The 20,473-nt window shown below is 46.2% G+C and overlaps 2 protein-coding genes across 4 annotated transcripts in view; one reads left to right on the forward strand and one right to left on the reverse strand.

Moving 5' to 3' along the window:
* Positions 1 to 6,745, reverse strand: part of Gpat3 (glycerol-3-phosphate acyltransferase 3) — a 57,685-nt gene extending 50,940 nt beyond the window's left edge. Inside the window, exons 1-2 of one of the 3 annotated variants that reach the window (XM_036200603.1) lie at positions 6,238 to 6,745; positions 5,109 to 5,403 (exon numbers count right to left, since the gene is read on the reverse strand). In XM_036200603.1, coding sequence (XP_036056496.1) covers positions 5,109 to 5,249 — 141 coding nt within the window. In that variant the 5' untranslated portion in view covers positions 5,250 to 5,403; positions 6,238 to 6,745. Of the gene's footprint in view, positions 1 to 5,108; positions 5,885 to 6,237 lie in introns of those variants that run through there. The other 2 variants (XM_036200604.1, XM_036200602.1) reach the window with 2 other exon arrangements.
* Abraxas1 (abraxas 1, BRCA1 A complex subunit) overlaps positions 5,341 to 20,473 on the forward strand; it is a 61,071-nt gene continuing 45,938 nt past the window's right edge. The window contains exon 1 of the mRNA XM_036200610.1: positions 5,341 to 6,081. The gene's annotated coding sequence lies outside the window, so the exon portion shown is untranslated. The remainder of the gene's footprint in view (positions 6,082 to 20,473) is intronic.

Consider the following 20,473-nt stretch of genomic DNA (forward strand, 5'->3'; position numbering starts at 1 on the left):
CTTTATCTTCAAACAGCTTGCCACACCAGAAACATGTATTCATATCTAGGGACATCTAGCAACAGGGAAAGCAGCATGAAATAGATGTGCAAAAAATAATTATATGTACGCAAATATACATAATGTATATGTGTGTGTATATAATAGCAAATACATAAAATAATGTAATATAAATAATATATATAATATTTACAAGTATGTAGATAATAACCTGGACTCTCTGAGGGCATGTACAGTTCAGCATTCGAGGAGGTCAGAGGACAACTTGCCATGCTCACTTCTCTACCCTGCCCTGTGGGTTCCAGGATCAAACTCGGGTCAGCAGGCTTGGTGACAAGTGCCATTTCACCAGACTCCTGATTTTCTTGTTTAGGATAGGATCTCACTCTGCAGCTCAACCTAGCCTCAAACTCCCAACAGCCTTGCCTCAGCCTTTTGAGTGTTGAGATTACAGGCATGACCGCTGTGTCAGACGAAAGGAAATGTTACTAGTTCTAACTTTGTGCTGGTGTTTAGTAGATATGCTTTAGCAGATCAAAAGCTTTGTTCTGGCCGGGCAGTGGCGGCGCACGCCTTTAATCCCAGCACTCAGGAGGCAGAGCCAGGCGGCTCTACCAAGTGAGTTCCAGCAAAGGTGCAAAACTACACAGGGAAACCCTGTCTCGAAAAACAAACAAACAAACAAAAAAATTGTTCTGTTAACTACCTGTTAATAACTCTCAGCATATATTCACTGTACATAATGATGGGTTTCATAAAGATATTTTCATTCAGATGCATCATGTATTTTGACCATAATCACCACATACCTGCCACTCGCCTCCCACTAGCTCCTTCCCCAGATTGTCTTTTACACTTTCATATATAGATACCATGTAGTAAAGAGAACATGTAACAGTTAAAAATAATTCTTAGATCCTGTCTCAAAAAAACAAAATAGGGGTTGGGGATTTTTTTAGACTTATTTATTTTATGTGTATGGGTGCTTTGCCTGCATGCATACCTGTTCACCACACATTTACAATGCCTGAGGAATCCAGAAGAGAACATTAGAACCCCTTGGAGCTGGAGTTACAGGCCATGTGGGTGCTGGGAATAGAACCCAGGTTCTCTGGAAGAGCAGTCAGTGCCTTTTAGCCACTGAGCCATCTCTCCTGCCCCAATAATGTAACAATTCTTGTTGTTTAGGACAAGGTCTCACTCTGTACCCTAGGCTGTCCTCAAGCTCGGAGCAATCCTCCTGTCTCAGCTATCCTGGTATGCTAGGATTACACGTGGTGGTTTCAGCGAGCTACCTGACAATATATATAAATAACAAGCACGGCAGTAAGTTATTCTGCAGGCGTCCAAACCCAGTTCAACCTCTAGAACTTGAGCATGGTCCTTCAAAAAGCCAACTATTCACAATAATAAAAATTAAGGTAAACACACAGTGACAAGGCCAAATGATCTTTTTAAACAGCATAGAGTCAGGCTATGTGGCACAGGACTTTACTCCAGGGACTAGGGAGGCAAAGGCAGGCCGCTCTCTGCGGTTTGCCTTTGTTTGTTTTTGTTTATTTGCTTGTTAGTTTCTTGAGACAGGGTCTCCTTGTGTATCCCTTGCTGGCCTGTAACTGGATATATACCCAGGCTGGCATCATATTTAGAGTTCTGCCAGGCCAGCTAAAGCTGAGTAGTGAGACTTGTTTCTTTCTCTCTCTGTCTCTCTCTCTCTCTCTCTCTCTCTCTCTCTCTCTCTCTCTCTCTCTCTCTCTCTGTGTGTCTGTGTGTCTGTCTGTCTGTCTGTCTGTCTCCCCCAAAGAATATTCTTGAGAACCAAATTAACTGAGAACTTACCAAGGAACAGGAGTAACAGAAGGGCCAGCTCTATAAATTAACTTTGTAGACTGTTAATGCACAGCGAACTAAAGACGTCCTAACACTAAAGAGCTGTCATGATTCTACAGGAAATTATCCCTGCACTTGGAGAAAGCAATCCACTGCAGTAAGCCCAGCCTTCCAGAAGTCTCTGAAACAGCTAGCACTGTTGGGGGGGAGGGGGGAGAGTGTTAACCCTGGGGTCACACCTTTCTTCCCTGATGAGTCTCTGTGAGGAGCTCCAGGCAGCCATGACCGACAGTCAGCTGGTTCACAAAATGAATCTCTATCTAAATTCTGTATGGTGAACACCCCCTAACCTAATAACTTAAGCAATGAATATGACTGCTTACATTGCCTCCTACCCAGTGTCCAAGATCAACAGCATACCCGCTTTAACTAGAATAACATTCCTTGGGGGAAGCTGGGAGGGGGCGGAGCTAAAATATCAAACAGTATTAGCATCAATGTGCGAAAAAGCCACCAGACTCACTGCCAACTTAAAAAACTAATTACAAGTTCTGGAGATGTAGCGTGGTGGGTGGAGAAACTGACTAGCGTAAAGACTGGAAATAGTGGTGCATGCTTGGAATCCTAGAGCTTGGGAAGTGAGAAGGGGTTCAAACGTGTAAGATCATCCTCAGCTACACAACAAGATAAGGTCAGCTTGGGCTGCATGAGATCCTGCCTCCCCAAAAAGAGCCCTTTTTTTAACTAAAAAAAAAAAAAGAAAGAAAGAAAGAAAGTAGACATCTTTTGAAAATAAACCCCCCCAGTTATCAAGAAACTCACCTCTGACACTACATATAGAAGCTCACATCAGTAATTCAAAATATGAACTTGGGAGGCCAAGACAGTCTGAAGTCAGTTCAGATGTCAGATAGGACTGTATACTGAGTTCTGAGTTCCCAGCTAGCTTGGGCTATAGAGTGTGTGGTGCATGTGTGGGGGTTGGAGTGTATTGTGTATAGTGTGTATGTACATGGTGTGTTAAGTGGGGGGGAGGGGGAGAGTATGTGTGCTGTGTATGCTGTGTGTGTATTTGGTGTTTCATGTGTGTGTGTGTGTGTGTGTGTGTGTGTGTTGCTTGGGTTTAAACTCATACATATGTGGAGAGAGAGAGAGAGAGAGAGACTATCTCTGAAGTTTCTTTCTGCTCTAGATAGTAAACTCAGGGCCTTGTCAAACAAACTCAAGGTCAGAGCCTGGATTGGCAACCAGCTCATCAAACGTACTAATTTGCCAGCTGAGAACCAGGTGGTGACTCCTTCCTTGCCATATCTTTAGCTGTCCGGAAAGATTAAAGCAAGAAAGGCAGTAATAAGCACCTACAAGCCAGTGTGTTTGATTCTCCTTATCTGGTTCTCCAAAGGGCACTGCTACCCAGGAAACCAGCTCAGTCATTTCAGGAGCACAGGCTGGAGAGGATCATCTGCCATGTGTGGAGTGAGCAGGTTAGAATGTCTAACGGGGGAGGAAACTAAAATTTACAGGGTGACAACACTGTGTAATGGTGATAGGAAGAAAGGACAGACAAAAAATCCTGAGGGCTGGCTGGCAAGGTGGTACCACGCCTCTTCTGTCAGTGCCTGGGAGCCTGAGGCAGCAGGATCCAGAGTTCAAGCCCAGTCTCAGCTACATGGTGAGATGCCGATGCCATCTTGGGGGATGAAGCAGACTGGAGATAAAGAATCTAATATAGCTTCAAGGATTCAGCAAAGAAATAGCCACAAAGAGACAGCCCAACAGGATCTGGAGGAAAACACTAGCAGGCAGCCACCGGCTAGAGATATGTATCTAGGAACCACTCCTTTACTAAGAAAGGGCAGAGCCAAGTCCTATCAGAGGACAAAAGCACCACGGGCCAAAACAAAACAAAACAAAACAAAACAAAAAAAAAAACATACAAACAAAAAACCCTGCACAGCTGGAGGTGGTGGTAGAGATGCTGGAGAAACAAAGACAGCAGGCGCTAAGCACCCATACCAGTCATTTAATCGTAGCAAACACACAAAGCACCTAACACACAGGCACCCTGCTAAGGGCTCCCTGTACTGATGTATTTTAAAACAACTATGTGGGGCAGTGTGGTGGCGCACGCCTTTAATCCCAGCAGAGGCAGGTGGATCTCTGGGAGTTTGAAGATGGTCACAGAGCAAGTTCCAGGACAGGCTCGAAAGCTACACAGAGAAACCGTGTCTCGGAAAACTTAGACACACACACACACACACACACACACACACACACACACACACACACACACACCTATGTGGAAAACCAGAACTTGGGAGCCTGAAGTAAATGGACTGTCAAGAATTCATGAATTTCACAGCTAGCTAGAGCTCCAAGAGTGACTGACAGCCTATCTCAAAACCAAACAAGCAGACAAATGTAGAAGACTCGCAAACAGGAGTTGGTACTTCTATTTGGTAGATGAGTAAATAAAGTACAGGGTCAGATTACCTTCTTAGATACTAAGAAACAGGGATGGGAGTTAGGTACCAAATCTAGGCAGATCTGTACAGCCTGTGGGGCCTCTCTTCATGAAGACCACTGCCGTTTGTCACACTAAGTTCAAACAAAAACCTTTGAACTCTGAATCTCACTTGCCCCCCTGCATGGAGAGGCCCTCTGAATTTTACCAAAGACCTGAATAAACTCAAGTTGAAGTGGAAATTGGAAACAAACCGAAGGCCCGAGATGAGGGCAAAGAACCTTTGCGGTAGTGGTATTCCAGTGTCCCTGGTTAGATAAAAATCCCCATGACGCCACTAAAACAAAATCAGATTCTTCTGCCACCCAGCCACTGGTTTCTTATCTTGGGCATGAAGTGGAAGAAGATGCCTCTGTAGGACCTCTGAAACCTGGGGCGGTAAAAACACAGGGAAGTATCAGCTCCAGAGGCATGGTGGGTAATAAATCTGCTGATACAGCAATCGGCTGTCATAGAGTTCATCCAGAAAGTAAAAAATAGCAGAGATGACAGAACCCAAGTGGAAGGATTCCTGTGAGGTGGACTGGTGCTCTTGGCTAGGATCAGCCTGGCTCTCCCCGCAAATAGAGCTGCTATCTTTCCCGAAACAGCAGACTAGAAACTGAAATACTCTCTCAGGTCCCTGCTCCATCCCCACTCCCCGACCCTTGGCTCAAAAGGCTCCCACAGTTTTAAGTCCAGGCGCTCAGCCGCTCCTGGCTTCCTAAGTTCTCAGAGCAGCCTCGGCTCCACATCCTTCCCGGCACTCACTCACCTCCAAGGTTTTCACCAGGATCTTCATGTAGATCTCCGAGATGCCTAGAGACAATCCGAAAGCCGAGGGCAACAGGATGAGGACGACCACCAGGGTCAGCCAGGTGGACAGGAGCTTCATCGCCAGGTCAGCGCCCTCCATGTCTCGGCGCGCGCTCTGGGAGAGGTCCCCAGGAGATCCGAGCGCAGTAGGTAGCTATCCGAGTCCCAGGCTGTCCAACGCAGGTCGGAAAACACTCGGAGCTGGGCTCCCCGGAGTCAGCGCCGCCCGCCTCACTCCCTTCGGCTCTGAGAGGCTAAGAGCAGCGGGAGGAAGAACTCTCAGAACTACGGCGACCTCCTTCCCTCCTCCTCTTGGGTCCCGGCTGTCCCCGCGAGCTAACTCTCCACGAGAGGCCCAGGCCAAGCAGGGGCCGCCGCCGCCGGAGCAGACCTGAGTGCCGGGCAAGGAGACCCAGCTGGCGGCGATCTAGGGGACACCCTGGTGCGGTCAGAGCTCACGAAGGCAGCCAGGAACGCGCCCCACCCCGGGCCTGATTTCCTCCGGGTGACGATTGCGACAACCCCGCGGTGACTCACCCAGGCCCTCGGGCAGTGAGATCCCTGCAGGTTCCCTGCACCTCCGCGTGGGCTGCGGGCTATGCGGGCAGCCAGCCGCTTGCTTTCGGGTGCCGGGAGCCCTTTTTCTGCACTCTGCCCTTGCCCCACCCCCCTCGCCACCCAACGGGGAGCTTCCCTGGCACGACTGAGTCCCGGGTGCACCGCTGCCTGGAGAGCCGCCGCCCTCTGCCCCGCCTCTCCCCCGCCCCCGCGCCCTGCACTCCCAGCGAAGGTCCTTTGGGGAGCAGACTTTCCATCTTCCCCCATTGAATGGACCCCAGACGCGTCCCGGAAGCTGCGGAAAATCTTGTTTTGTGAGCGTGCCAAACGACCTCCAGGGAAAGGCTTTCCGGAGGAGGAAACTGCAGAGCAAGGTGAGCAGTCACACGCCGCCGCTCCTGGCTCCCCCCCACATCTCCTTCCTTACCCTGGCCAGTCGCAAGGTTGACTCTTAACTGAGCAGGGAAGGAGAAAGCTAGTTCGCACTCTTTCTCTCCACAAGTCGCCTTAACCACCCTGCCAACACCTACCTGGCACAGAATAGACCCAGAAGACTGGAGTGGTAATGTCGCAGGACTGTAAATCCAGCACGTGCACTCAGGAATCTGAGACTGGAGACCGGTCTGGGCTGTGCAGCGTTCCAATAGTCCGCCTAGGGCTAAATAGCCAGATCCCATAAAAGGAAGGGCGGGAGGGGGGCTGTTTGTCACTCCCCTCCCTGGAGGAGATTCCAGCCTAAGCTTCCCTGGCATACACCCACACTCAGAGCACAGACTGCAGAAAATGCCGAGCAAATGCTAACCTTCACCCAACCAGCACGAGCTTCCCGGGGGTCCACGTCCCACGCCGCTAGGGTGCTAGCCGTTACTAGAACAAAGAACAAAAAATCCTGCACGTGTATTCCGCCGCGGCTTAAGCAGTTTTAAAGAATAAGCCTGAGAAGGGGATGCTGAAAGCAGTAGCAGGCAAGCTGCCGAGGGTTCAGACCGTCGCTGAATCCGCTCTACATTCTTAGGACCAAACCCGTTTAACAGTTGACAGTCGGGAACTGTTTGGGGAACTATAAAAAGTGGGAGGACCAGCAAACTGAATAGAAAGTGTTAATGGTAAATATTGCAGACAAGGCTGCCGCCACCCGCAGGAAACGTGGAGGAAAAAGGAAGCGCCTCTGCACCTCCTACCAGCAGCCCACACTTTCCCCACTAGGAAGTTGTGAAGGAAAAAGTGTCAGGAGCTTACCCTCAAACCTCAGCATTGGGTTGAGGGTTTAGCTCAGTGGTAGAGCGCTCGCCTAGCAAGCAAGCGCAAGGCCCTGGGTTCGATCCTCAGCTCAAAAAAAAAAAAAAAAAAAAAAAAAAAAAAACTCAGATCTGGGGCCAGTGAGATCGCTCTTCAAGAAATGTGCCTGCTGCCAAACACGATGGACTGTTTGGACCCCCATGGTGTAGACAGAAAACCATTTTGCCCCCTGACCACAGGTGCTCCAGGACATCCCTCACACACACAAGATAAATACAACATAATTTAAAAATTGGTTTTTGAGGAGCATCTACCAGGCACGATAAGAAAAACGTGTTCTCAGGCACAGGGAAATGGAGGAGCGCCTACCAGACATGATGAGAAAAACCTGTAATCCCAGCACTTGGGAAGTGGAACTCCTCTTGGACCAGGAGTTCAAGGCCATCATGGGCTACATGAGACTGTCTGAAAAACACAAAAGAAACATCTATGTGCAGAAATAAACATTTCTGGAAGCTAGTCAACATATCTCTGTGTATACATTTGTGATTTATATATTTAGCTCACAATCTAGGATCTACTCGCTCATTTAATACTGTCCAGGTAAAAAATATCAAGCCTCCCTTATTTCCTACAACCAAAATGACTAAGGGAAGCTGAATAGTACCCCTCCCCACCCCCCAGAGGAAACACACAGGAAGCCTTTGTTTCTGCTTACACATGCGGGTGCTGAATGCGTCCAAGCCCCAGTAAGTTTTCTTGTTCGTAACCAAACTTGTGGTTTGGGGTTTTGATTAGGAATGGCTCTGTAAACAAAGCTGGATCCGGAAATGGGAAGTGTGCATGCAGCAAGGGCAGTGATCCTTCTCACCTGAACACAGCAAAGTCTGAACAGGCTTGCAACCTTGTCACCCTTAGGACAGGAGAGGCTTTACCTCCGAGGAACCGCCTTCCCTTCCTGCCTGGAGTTTTTACCTTCATGGAAGCAGAAATCTGAAATCGAGGTGTCTGCAATGCATGGTCAGACTCCTTCAAGCTTCTGTTGTTCGCAGAGGTCTTGGGTTTGTGTAACTCCAACCCCCACCACCACCACCACCACCACCAAGTGCTGATGTGACCTTCCTAGGCAAACTCTGCCACTGAGCTACATCCTCAGCCTTTCTCTTCTCCAAAGACGTTTAATCCTGGCTTTAGGGCCTACACTAATCTAGAAGGAAGTTATCTAAAAACCCATCGTTATTTAGGCCTGTACGACGGCACACACCTTTAATCCCAGCACTCAAGGAAACAAGGCAGGCGGGTCTCTGTGAGTTAAAGGCCAGCCAGGGCTACATAGTCAGACCTTGACTCAAAACAAACAAATAATACTAGTTACTGTGACTGGATAGGACAGAGAAATTATAGGGACACAAAAAGGGAGACTGGCCTTTCATCCCTAAGTCTGATTGAAGGTTCTAGAACTCCAGCACAATTAACATTTCATTCTATTTTGTCTTCCTCCCTCCCTCCCTCCCTCCCTCCCTCCCTCCCTCCCTCCCTTCCTTCCTTCCTTCCTTCCTTCCTTCCTTCCTTCCTTCCTTCCTTTTTTAGACAGGGTTTCACTAAGCAAGTCCTGGATGACCTGGAACTTGCCCTGTAGAGTAGGCTGTCCTTGAACCCACAGAAATCCACCTGCTTTTGCTTCCAGAGTGATGGATTTAATGATATAGGTCATCACCGATTCTCAACCTGTGTCTCAACCCCTTTGGGGGTTGAACAACCCTTTCCACAGGGGTTACCTAAAAACATAGGAAAACACAGATATTTACATTATGATTCATAACAGTAGCAAAATTACAGTTATAAAGTAGCAATGAAAATAATTTCATGGTTGGGGGTCACCATAACATGAGGAACTGTATTTTTTTTTTTTTAAGATTTACTTATTTATTATGTATACAGAAGAGGGCACCAGATCTCATTACAGATGGCTGTGAGCCACCATGTGGTGGCTAAGAATTGAACTTAGGACCTCTGAAAGAGCAGTCAGTGCTCTTAACCTCTGAGCCATCTCTCCAGCCAGAGGAACTGTATTAAAGGGCCACAGCATTGGAAAGTTGAGAACCACTGACATAGGCCATCACACCCAGCCCACAATTAACACTTTTTCTTTGGGTTTTAAGGCAAGGTCCATATTTCTGAATAAAACCATGTACTTTTTTTTTTAAGATAAAATTCAGTTAATAGGCCGGGCGGTGGTGGCGCACGCCTGTAATCCCAGCACTCGGGAGGCAGAGGCTGGTGGATGTCTGTGAGTTCGAGGCCATCCTGGTCTACAGAGATAGTCCAGGACAGGTGCAAAGCTACAGAGAACCCTGTCTTGGGTGGGAGGGGGTTGGAGTTGGGGCAGTTGTCCAAGAGATTGGAGAGATGGCTCAACAGTTAAAAGCACTGACTGTTCTTCCAGTGGACTAGGGTTCAATTCCCAGCACCCACATGGCAGCTCACAACTGTCTGTAACTCCAAGATTTGTCACCCTCACACAAACATGCATGCAGGCAAAATTATCACTGCACATAAAATTTTTTAAAAAGTAAAAATAAAAATAAAAAAAGAAAGTTGTCCAGATGCCTGCTTTTTCACCTGTTATCTGTGTGTGTATGTCTGTGTGTGTGTGTCTGTCTGTGTGTGACTGTGTGTGTCTGTGTCTGTGTGTCTGTGTGTGTGTCTGTGTGTGTGAGACTGTGTGTCTGTGTGTGTCTGTGTGTGTGTGTCTGTCTGTGTGTGTGTATGTGTGTGTATGTGTGTGTCTGTGTGTGTGTGTCTGTGTGTGTGACTGAGTCTCATGTTTCCCAGGCTGCCCTCAAACTCACTCCATAGCTAAGGATGACCTTCCATTTCAGAGTCTCCTGCTCCTACCCACTGAGTGCTGGGATAACACGTATACACCATTGTGCTAGTTCACGTGGGGCTGAGTAGCCCAACCAGGGCTTCCTGCATCCTAGACAAGCATTCTACCTACTCCATTCTCCAGCCCCTCGGCATAGACTCTAACAGCATCGTTTTTCGCTCTCAAAATGTTTGTTTTGGTGATAAATCAATACTCCCTTTATGCTTCCATAATTTCTAACATCCTTTGTAATCCTAAAATATTAGACTATCAGGCACAAGGACTGTGAAGCCTAATCCATTCATTACGCTTCTACCCTTAACCAGTGCATGGGGATTTGGAGAACTTTGTCGACACCTGAGGCTGAATGAAAGAGTCTAGGAGATTTAGAGAAAAGCATCTCTTTGGCATTTGAATGACTAAAGGAACAGACATTGTTTTACAGGAATCTGTCTGGTGAGGTTCTGGGCTAAAGAGACTGCAGGGTGGGGGGGGGGCAGTTGTGTATTCGGCTCTGTAGTCTGAGCTAAAGAGAGATCAGGGAATTCCTGAGAGGCTCTCCTTACAGATGCACTGCTTTGAGTTAGATGCTGACAACAAAATCTCCGTGTTGGAGGTTTTGTTCCCTAAGCCCCAGTGACAGCCGATGGTGTAGAAAAAGATTCTCCTGCACAATGCTTGAGTTTCAGCCTCAGCTGCCATCAGTGTGGTCTTCCTAGGGGGGTAGAAGGAATCCTGTTCCACTTGGGGAGCTGTGGTCAGTATGCAAATAAGGAAACTTAAGAGAGAAACCTAGTCTAGCAACTACTGATTTCCAAGTCGTTTCAACTTAAAACAAGAAGGGTAGGCGAGCCTGCAAGTCCCAGCCTGGGGAGATTCCTGTTTGAAGTCAGGCTGGGCTACACAGACAGTACTAGTCAGGCCAAGGCGGTAGATATCACATCCTGCGTCCTGCGTAGGAAGAGGGGAGGGAGGTGGGGAGAGGGAGGGAGGCAGGCAGGCAGCTGGGAGTGTAGCTTACCAGTAGAGCACAAGGTCCTGGGTTCAAGTAAACTAGCATACTAACATTTATTGGTTTGTTACAGTACTTGCAATCAAACCCAGGGCCTTGCACATCCTAGGCCAGTGCTCTCTCTATCATGTGTGATATCCCTAAGATGAAAGAAGAGAGTCACTTTGTAGCCTCTCTCTCTCTCTTCCTACCTCAAGTGGTCTTTTTTTTTGTTTTGTTTTGTTTTGTTTTGAGGTGTGTTTGTTGTGTTGTGTTTTTAGACAGACTTCACATTCCACAGTCGGCATTAACTTGAACACATTCGAACCAGACATTTCTTGTCTCTGCTGCATGCAGGTTTCATGGTTTCCGCCACCAGAAACCAGGTGGAAGTCTATGATGCTGGCTGTTATGGGCAAGGAAGCGTCTTTTGCAGTGTTACGGGGTGACTGCAGACTCATTATTGAAAATGAGAGATGTTGAAGGCTTCTGTGACAATCCCCACCCCACCCCCCAAAAAATGATAAAGTCCAGACAGGAAGCCTTTGAAGAGAGTTCTTAAAAACTGTGATAAAGATGCTGAAGTGTAGCTCTTCACAGCTGATGGCTGGTGGGACAGAGGGGGACGGGGGAGTGTGAAGGAAGGGGCACTCGGCTATCTTTAAGGCCCGGCCACCGGGAGTTTGACCGTGCTCCAATGAGTACATAGCCAACACAAGTTGGACTTGGTGTGGTGTTTTTTTCTCCCTTGGTGGTGGGGTGGGGTGGTACAAGGATGGGAGGGTGGGCCTGGGAGGATTGAGAAGTGAGTGTGATGCGGTGCATTGTATGAAACTCCCAAATAATCAATAAAATATTATGTTGGGGGAAAAAAGGGAGAGAGAGATACTGGGGAGGCTGGAAGATGGCTGTAATTTGGTAAACTGAAGGCCAAGTATACCCAGCACAATACCATGCCAGCCAGGGGCAGCCAAGGCTACCTGAGACTCCATAGAAAGAGCAAATGCCAAAGCTGGGTGGTGGCGGCACACGCCTTTAATCCCAGCACTGGGGAGGGAGAGGCGGGCCAATCTCTGAATTCCAGGACAGCCAGGCTACAACAGAAACCCTGTCTCGGGGCTGGGAAGATGGCTCAGCGGTTAAGAGTACTAGCTGTTCTTCCAGAGGTCCTGAGTTCAATTCCCACCATCCACATGGTGGCTCACAACCATCTGCAATGAGACCTGGCGCCCTCTTCTGTATACATGATAAATAAATCTTAAAAAAACAAAACAAAACAAAAACACCAATGGATTCTGTTTCTCTATACCCACTTCCACTGCCAAAACCTGTCATCCTGGGTTAAGCCAGGGAAGCACAACAGCAAGGGAAGTAAATGTAAAGATCTGCTGTCGGGAGTAGTAAATGCACAGGCTATGAGGAAGGAAAGCTGGAACTCTGACCCACCAGCAGTTCAGTCAGAATTTCTTCTCTGGAAAGACCTCAGCTCCGACTGTAGAGCTTTCGGACCAATTGCCGCAGACTGCCAGGACAATCTAGGGCAATCTTTGATTTACAGCCAAAACCTTATATAGACAAAATAACTTTATAGTGACATCTGGGATTAGCAGCTGAATCAGTAACTAGGGACTGTAGCGGGGCCGCCAGACACATGAAAAACATCAATTATGTGTGTGAGAGAATGAGGGTGAAAACAAGGTCATAAAAAAAAAGTTTGACATAGTAGACCCCTACCCACTGAGAAAGGGATTCTGGGAATCCCTGTGAGATGTACCTAGACTTTGACATCTTCTTTGTCAAAGTTGGGCCAGAGTTTGGAGGTATTGCTTTGACCTATCTTTTCTCAGTGAGGTTTGTTCCAAATGGCACGCACAGATGGGCTAATAAAGTTGCTTGCTTTTCTCTTGTTAATATGTCTCCTTTTTGCCTGGCAGTGTCTCCATATGCCTCCATATGCCTTTAATGCTCGGGAGGCAGAGGTAGGCGGATCTCTGAGTTCAAGGCCAGCCTGGTCTACAGAGTGAGTTCCAGGACAGCCAGGACTACTCAGAGAAACCCTGTCTCTAAAGAATAACAAAGACAAAATGTGTGTCTGTGTGTGTTGGTGGAAGTTTCTCAGTCCTGCCCAGCCCCGAGGTCTGGACAAATCTCTCCCACCTGACGTCCTGCAGTCACTTATAGAATAATTACACAGAGGTTGATATTAATTACAAACTGTATGGCCTATGGCTCCAGCTTATATTAGCTAGCTCTTTCAACTCCATCCAACCCATTCCTATAAATCTATGTCTTACCAGTACTTTCGCACCTTCCTCCTTTGGTAGCTGGATTGCATCTCTCCCTCTCCACCCTTCTCTCTCAGAACTCTCTTGGAATTCCCACCTGGCTGTAAGCTTTCTCGCCACAGGCTAAAACAGCTTTATTTATTAGCTAATAGGAGCAACACATATTCACAGCATACAGAAAGACATCCCACAGAAGTGTGTGTGTGTGTGTGTGTGTGTGTGTGTGTGTGTGTGTGTGCCCCATCTCCCCCCCCCTTTTTTTTTTGCAGAGATATTGTGTTTTGCACGTGTGGCTCAAAGTTTATGTTTTGGAAACTGTTTTTAGAGGATGAACTTAAGACTGGGTCTTGCCCGCCAGCTGCCCTCATACTCACTATGTAGCCTAAGATCCCCTGTGTGGAAATCCTCTTGCCTGAGTCTTTCAAATGCTGGAATTATAAGTGTGAGCCACTATGTCTGGCCATATGTTGGGAATTTAATCCCCAGTGTGAAGTGTGACATGTAAGAAGTGATGCCATAATGAAGAGTCTGTCCCCATAGAAAAATTATTCTCATTATTGCAGTTCTTTTTTTTTTTAATTATTATTATTTTTAGTTTCAGTTTCAGTTTATTGATTTCTTTACCCTAAGAAAAACAAAATTGAGCACTACAGAACTGCAGCTATATGGACCCACAGGTGCATGTGTGTGTGAACACTTATCCAGCCAGGAACTTTCAGCACTTGACAGTGACGCTTTACTACAAACATGTGGCAAAACCTTCCTCTGAGGAGAGCATGCACTGGGCTTCCTCTCCAGTGCCCCCTGCCCCGGCTGCTTTCACTGAAGAATTCTCAGGAAGTTTTGTTTTGTTTTGTTTGTTTTTTTTCCATTTTTATTTATTTATTTTTCTATTATCAGCTTGATACAGTACCAATTCTTATCCTAATAGTGAAATGTTTCACTGAGGCCTGCCTAGTGATGGAGTAAAACCAAAACTTATTATAAGCCACAGTCATCCTAGGGTCCCCCCTGCTATGTAGCCTCCCTGGTTCTGTAGTTTGCAGTCTGATTGTTCTTTGCTTTATGTCTAGTATCCACTTATGAGTGAGTACATACCATGTTTGTCCTTCTGGGTTTGGGTTACCTCACTTAGGATGATATTTTCTAGTTCCATCCATTTTCCTGAAAATTTCATGCTGTCATTGTTTTTCTCGTACAGGAGTTCTTGATTGAAAAATATGAGTTTGGGATGGAAAGGTGGCTCAGAGGATAAGAGCACCGTCTGGTCTTCCAGAGGTCCTGAGTTCAAGTCCCAGCACATGGTGGCTCACAACCATCTATAGAGATGAGATCTGGTGCCCTCTTCTGATGTGGAGGCATGTATGCACGCAGAACACTATATACACAATAAACAAATAAATAAAAATCTTTAAAAAAAAATTGAGTTTGACGCACACATATCCTTGACTGCACATGTTTATATATATCCAGGTGGTGCTCTCTCCAGTGACACAGCAAATGTCTCCCATTAGATGGAGCTTCATGATCTTAAACTTACCAGCTTTCAAAAGTATAAGCCAAGCTGTGCGGTGGTGGCACACCCCTTTAATCCCAGCACTCAGGAGGCAGAACCAGGTGGATCTCTGAGTTCGAGGCCAGCTGGGCTACCAAGTGAGTTCCAGGAAAAAGGCGCAAAGCTACACAGAGAAACCCTGTCTCAAAAAAAACAAACAAACAAACAAACAAAAAAAGTGTAAGCCAAATAAATTGCTGTTCATTATAAACTTTCAAGTCTATAGCATTTCAGTTAAGCCAGAAAATTAGTACCAGGAGTGGGGTTGGTGATATAATGAATACCTGAAAACATGGAAAAAGCTCTGACACTGAGTGATGGATAGAAATTAGAATAATTTAGTGGGAAAGACTTAAAAACACACACACACACACACACACACACACACACAAAAGCCTAGATTGCCATGAACTGAGTATTCAGGGACATTATGGTGAGCCCTCTGGAGAACTATGGGGAATATTCAGTCTTAGAGACTGAATGGTCCTGACCACTTTACTGTGGATCAGTAAAGGCCATTCTGAAGACGTCTCAATTGAAATGAATGAAGAACAATTTTTTGGAAACTAGAGGGAAGACCATCATTGATATTAGTTACTTTTCCTGTTGCTGTGATAAAATACCCAACAGAAGGAACTAAAGGAAGAGAAGGTTTATTGTTTTTTAATCACAGTTTGGTGGTTTACTCCTCTTTATCATTTTCATTCATTCATAAACACACATACATACATGCACGTGCGCACACACACACACACACACACACACACACACACACACACACTTATTATCCCATTATCTTCTCTTACCACCTGCCAACAAAACCCTTTATTTCCAACAAGTCCTCCCTACTATTTTTATCCTTTTTTTTTTTTTTTTTTAAATGTGCCTTAGCCAGGCAATGGTGGCGCACACCTGTAATCCCAGGACTCAGGAGGCAGAGCCAGGTGGATCTCTGTGAGTTTGAGGCCAGCCTGGTCTACAGAGCTAGTCCAGGACAGGCACCAAAGCTACAGAGAAACCCTGTCTCAAAAAAACAAAAAAACAGGGGTTGGGGATTTATCTAAGTGGTAGAGCGCTTGCCTAGCAAGCACAAGGTCCTGGGTTTGATCCAAAAAAAAAAAAGCCTTTAAAATATGTGCCTCAATCTTTTTCTTTTGTTTTTTTTTTTTTTTGGTTTTTCTTGGACCAGGCTAGCCTAGAACTCATAGAGATCCACCTGGCTCTGCCTCCCAAGTGCTGGGATTAAAGGCATGTGCCACCAATGCCCAGCACGCCCCAATACTTTTAATAAGTTCTGCTCTCATGAGCATAGGTGGGGTGTTACTTATTTGAGAAGTTTATCGGTGTCTACACCATTGGGAAATAAGACCCAAATTTCTACCTTCTGGTAGTTTAAATGAGAATGTCCATTCTGGGCTCATATAGTTGAATATTTGGACCTCAGGTATGGTGCTGTTTGGGGAGGTCTAGGAGATGTAGCCTTGCTGGAAGAAGTATGTCACTAGGGGCAGGCTCTCTGGTTTTAAAGCCTCATGTATTTCTCCCACCCCACCCCACCCCACTTCATGCAGGCTTGTGGCTCAAGATGAGAGCCCTATGCTTCCTGCTCCTGCTAAGCCTGACTCTTGTCACTGTCTCAGCCATTTTGGACTCTAACCCTCTGGAATCATAGGCACAAATAATTTTCCCTCTCGAAGTTGCCATGGTGTTTTTATCACAACAATAGAAAGTAACCAATACATCCACCTCCCTCAACAAAAATTAACTGCTTATAAATCTTCAGGGCGAGGTGGGGCCTTACCAGCCCTTCCCCCACTAGTGGTGGAATGTTGGTGGGCTGCGTTTTTTGTGCAGGTAACCACAGCTGCTGTAAATTCATGAGGGCAACAGCCATATAATATCCAGAAGACAACATTCACAATACTCCTCCCCATTTTCCAGCTCTCACATTCTTTTTTTTTTTTCTGCCCTTGCTTTCTCCTTTTAACCTTTAACAAATGGTTACAAGATGTTGTTAGGGATTATGCTGATTTGGTAAATTAACGGTTGTAAATTCTCCTCCAATAGCCGTGGACATCACTAGCACTGAGTAGTTAGCCAGGTTTCCAGTGCCAGGCATGGTATCTCTTGTTAAGCAGGTCTTAACTCCAATTAGACAGAGCAGTTGGCTACCACCAAGGTATGTGTGTACCACTCCTGTACCATAGCGTTCTGGTCATTGATGTGGTTCATAGGTGGCACAGCTGGGTGGGACTGTTGGTTGTCTCCCTCCTTTGGAAGCTTCTATGGCACCTTCTGGTACCATGAAATCTAGTCCTCAGGGAGGGGGCATTCAGATCATTTCTAGAAAACCAAGGTTTTAACAGAGCCACTAGGATGTTGGAGATGCCAGGACCATGGGATGTCTGCTGGGAAGGATGTTGGAGATGCTAGGACCATGGGATGTCTGCTGGGAAATTTGAAAGCATGGAGTGGAACTGGTCCTAGAGAATGGATATATGTGAGGCAGGCAGTATTGCTGGAGGGGTAGGGCTACCCAAGCCTTGTGGGGTCCAGATACTTCTGTTCACTAACCCAGAGGCTGGATACATTGCTGCAGAATTTGTTTTTTCCCTGCTGGGTTTCAATCTTATTTTGGTCTGATCATTTCTTGCAATGGCCTATTCTTCACTTTTGGAGTGGGAACATTTATTTAGTATCATTGTATGTTGGAAGTATGTAACTTGTTTTTTTTGATGTTATAAAAGTTCACAGTTAAGACAGAGCCTGAGCCGGGCAGCCTGGTCTACAGAGTGAGTTCCAGGAAAGGCACAAAGCTACACAGAGAAACCCTGTCTCGGAAAAACAAACAAACTAACTAACAAACAAATAAACAAACAAAAAAACGACAGAGCCTGGGTCTCAAAAGAGATTACACCAAAGCTTTTGAACAGTTTAGGAACTATTAAAGACTATGGGAACTCTTTAAGTTGGAATGATTGTTCCTTGCATTATGTCATGAGCCTATGGTTACAAGAAGTGGAAGATTAAGGCTTACCAGTTTGGGTGTCACATTGAGTTATTATGGTTAATATTGATGCTCAACTTGCCAGGATCTAGAATCACTGGGAGACAAGCCTCTGGGCCTGCTTGTGAAGGATTATCTAGATTACGTTAATTGAGGTGGAAAGCCTCACATGTTTGGAGCCAGGGATGACTTTGAACTTCTGATTCTGTGGTTGATATATTATTGTGCACCCCAAACTTATTGGTGTGTGTGTGTGTGTGTGTGTGTGTGTGTGTGTGTGTGTGTGTGTCTGAGAACAGAACAGTCACTATATTAAATGTATCGGTTAGGCAGTGGTAGGACACGCCTTAAATCCTAGCATTCCAGAGGCAGAGATGCGTCTGAATCTCTGGAAGTTCAAGGCCACACTGTAAATAGAGCCAGGTGTGGTGGCACACACCTTTAATCCCAGCACTTGAGATCTCTTGTCTTGCTTGGGAAAGACACACGCCTTTAATCCGAGGAAGTGGTGGCAGGAAACAGAAAGGTATATAAGGCATGAAAACCAGGAACTAGAGGCTCTTTTAAACTTTTAGGCTTTTAGGCTTTTAGCAGCAGTCCAGCTGAAATCCATTCGGATGAGAACACAGAGGCTTCCAGTTTGAGGAAAGAGGATCAACTGAGAAGTTGGTCAAGGTGAGATTAGCTGTGGCTTGTTCTGCTTCTCTGATCTTTCAGAGTTCACCCCAATAGCAGCTCTGAGTTTGTTTGTTTGTTGTTTTTTTTAAAGATTTATTTATTTATTATATACACAGAAGAGGGCACCAGATCTCATTACAGATGGTTGTGAGCTACCATGTGGGTGTTGGGAATTGAACTCAGAACCTCTGGAAGAGCAGTTGGTGCTCTTAACCTCTGAGCCATCTCTCCCGCCCTGGCTCTGAGATTTTTATTAATAAGACCATTGAAGATTCATGTTACAGATCCTCCTGCCTCCTCTTGCTGAGTGCTGAGATTCCAAATGTACAGTGTGATAGAAAATTACAACATGTCCACACGGTTGGGCTTGCCCGGCGGACCACCTAATTATTTCTGGTTCAAAATAGCCATTTCCAGGTCAGAACATCTCGAGTGGCTAGGACTCCGTGGCTTTGCATGGTTGCGTAAAGCGCACACGGCCATGTAATCTACGCGCATGCGTGGAGTAGCCACATGTGGTCCTGTACGTGTGCGTGGCTCACTCTTTAAAAAGCCGGCGCCATTTTGCACAGGTCTCTCTCTCCTCTTCTCTCCTCTTCTCTCCTCACTCATGTATGTGCGTCACACAGGCCTGTCACGTCTATCCTCTATCCTCTATTAATAAACAGCTCTTCTGTGGATTTGTCGTGTTCGGGACGTGTTCCTCGCAGGGTAAGAGCGCCGATAAATAACTAACACACTGCCTTTCAGGGTTCATGTGGGGCTTCTGATTCAATCCAGGGCACTGTGCATACTAAGAAAGCTCTCTACCCATCAAGCCACATCGCCACCCCCATCATTCTTTGTTTGTTTTGTTTTGTTTTGTTTTTTGAGACAGTGTTTCTCTTTGTAGTTTTGGAGCCTGTCCTGGATCTCGCTCTGCAGACTAGGCTGGCCTTGAACTCACAGAGATCTGCCTGGTTCTGCCTCCCGAGTGCTGGGATTAAAGGCTTTCGACACCACCGCGGGGCTCCCCCAGGATTCTTAAGGACAAAGTCATACACAAATGTGTATATCTCTTGCAGAGTTACCTGATGAAGCAGCTTCCCCCTGTGTAATTCTTAGAATGAGATCCACATAGAGCTGAGAGCCAAGCTCCACCTAACATGATGTCCACTTTATAGCAGTGGTGGTCCTTACCAGCTTTTCCACTTTCATAATAGGGAACTTGGCTTCCTAACACCCAAATTTATGAGACAAATGGTGAGTCAGAACACTAGAAATCATGTATAGTGCTGCACATATTCCCCCCTCCCCACCTCCCAAGTAGGGTTTCTCTATAGATTTGGTGCTTGTCCTGGATCTTGCTCTGTAGACCGGGCTGGCCTGGACCTCACAGAGATCCACCTGGCTCTGCCTCCTGAGTGCTGGGATTAAAGGCGTGCACCACCACTGCCCAGTGTGCTGTGCATATTTTTCTAGTAACCAGGACATTTTCAAAATTGTCCTCTACTATGTTGAAAGGATTTGTTGTCAGCCAGACATGATGGCACACGCCTTTAGTCCCAGCACTCAGGAAGCAGAGGCTCGTAGATCTCTGAGTTCAAGGTCAGCCTGGTCTATAAAGCAAGTTCCAGGACTGCCAGGGCTACACAGATAAACCATGTCTCAAAAAGCAAAAACAAACAACAATAACAAAAGACTTCTATCTAAGATTTCCAAGGTTCTGCTTTCTTTTGTTTTCTACTAAAAGCAAAGGTTATGTATTTGCTTACATTTGTATAGCCAAGGGTAGGGCCATTCATGATTTCCCAGAGAAGAAACAGCTCACAGTTGACTTGAAAGGAAATAAAAAAAAAAAAAAAAAAAGTTCCCCAGCTCAGTTAACCCTCCCTCCAAGTTTTGTTCATTGCACCCTGCCACCTGACCAGGTGTGTAAGAAACCCTACAACACTCAGAGAGAGACAAAACCAACAGGAAAGGAGCAGAATGTCAGTCTATGACTTATTAGGGGGCTTGGTCTATAGAATCATGGAAGCCAGAACCAGCAGCAAGCTGAAGAACCTGGGATATCTGTGGTGTCCCAGACCAAGGCCAAAGGCCAAAACACAAGGGGAGCTGAGGGGCTGGAGAAACAGCCTAGTGTTTAAGAGTTCCTACTGC

This window comes from Onychomys torridus, chromosome 10, assembly GCF_903995425.1.
Source record: "Onychomys torridus chromosome 10, mOncTor1.1, whole genome shotgun sequence".
NCBI lineage: Eukaryota > Metazoa > Chordata > Mammalia > Rodentia > Cricetidae > Onychomys > Onychomys torridus.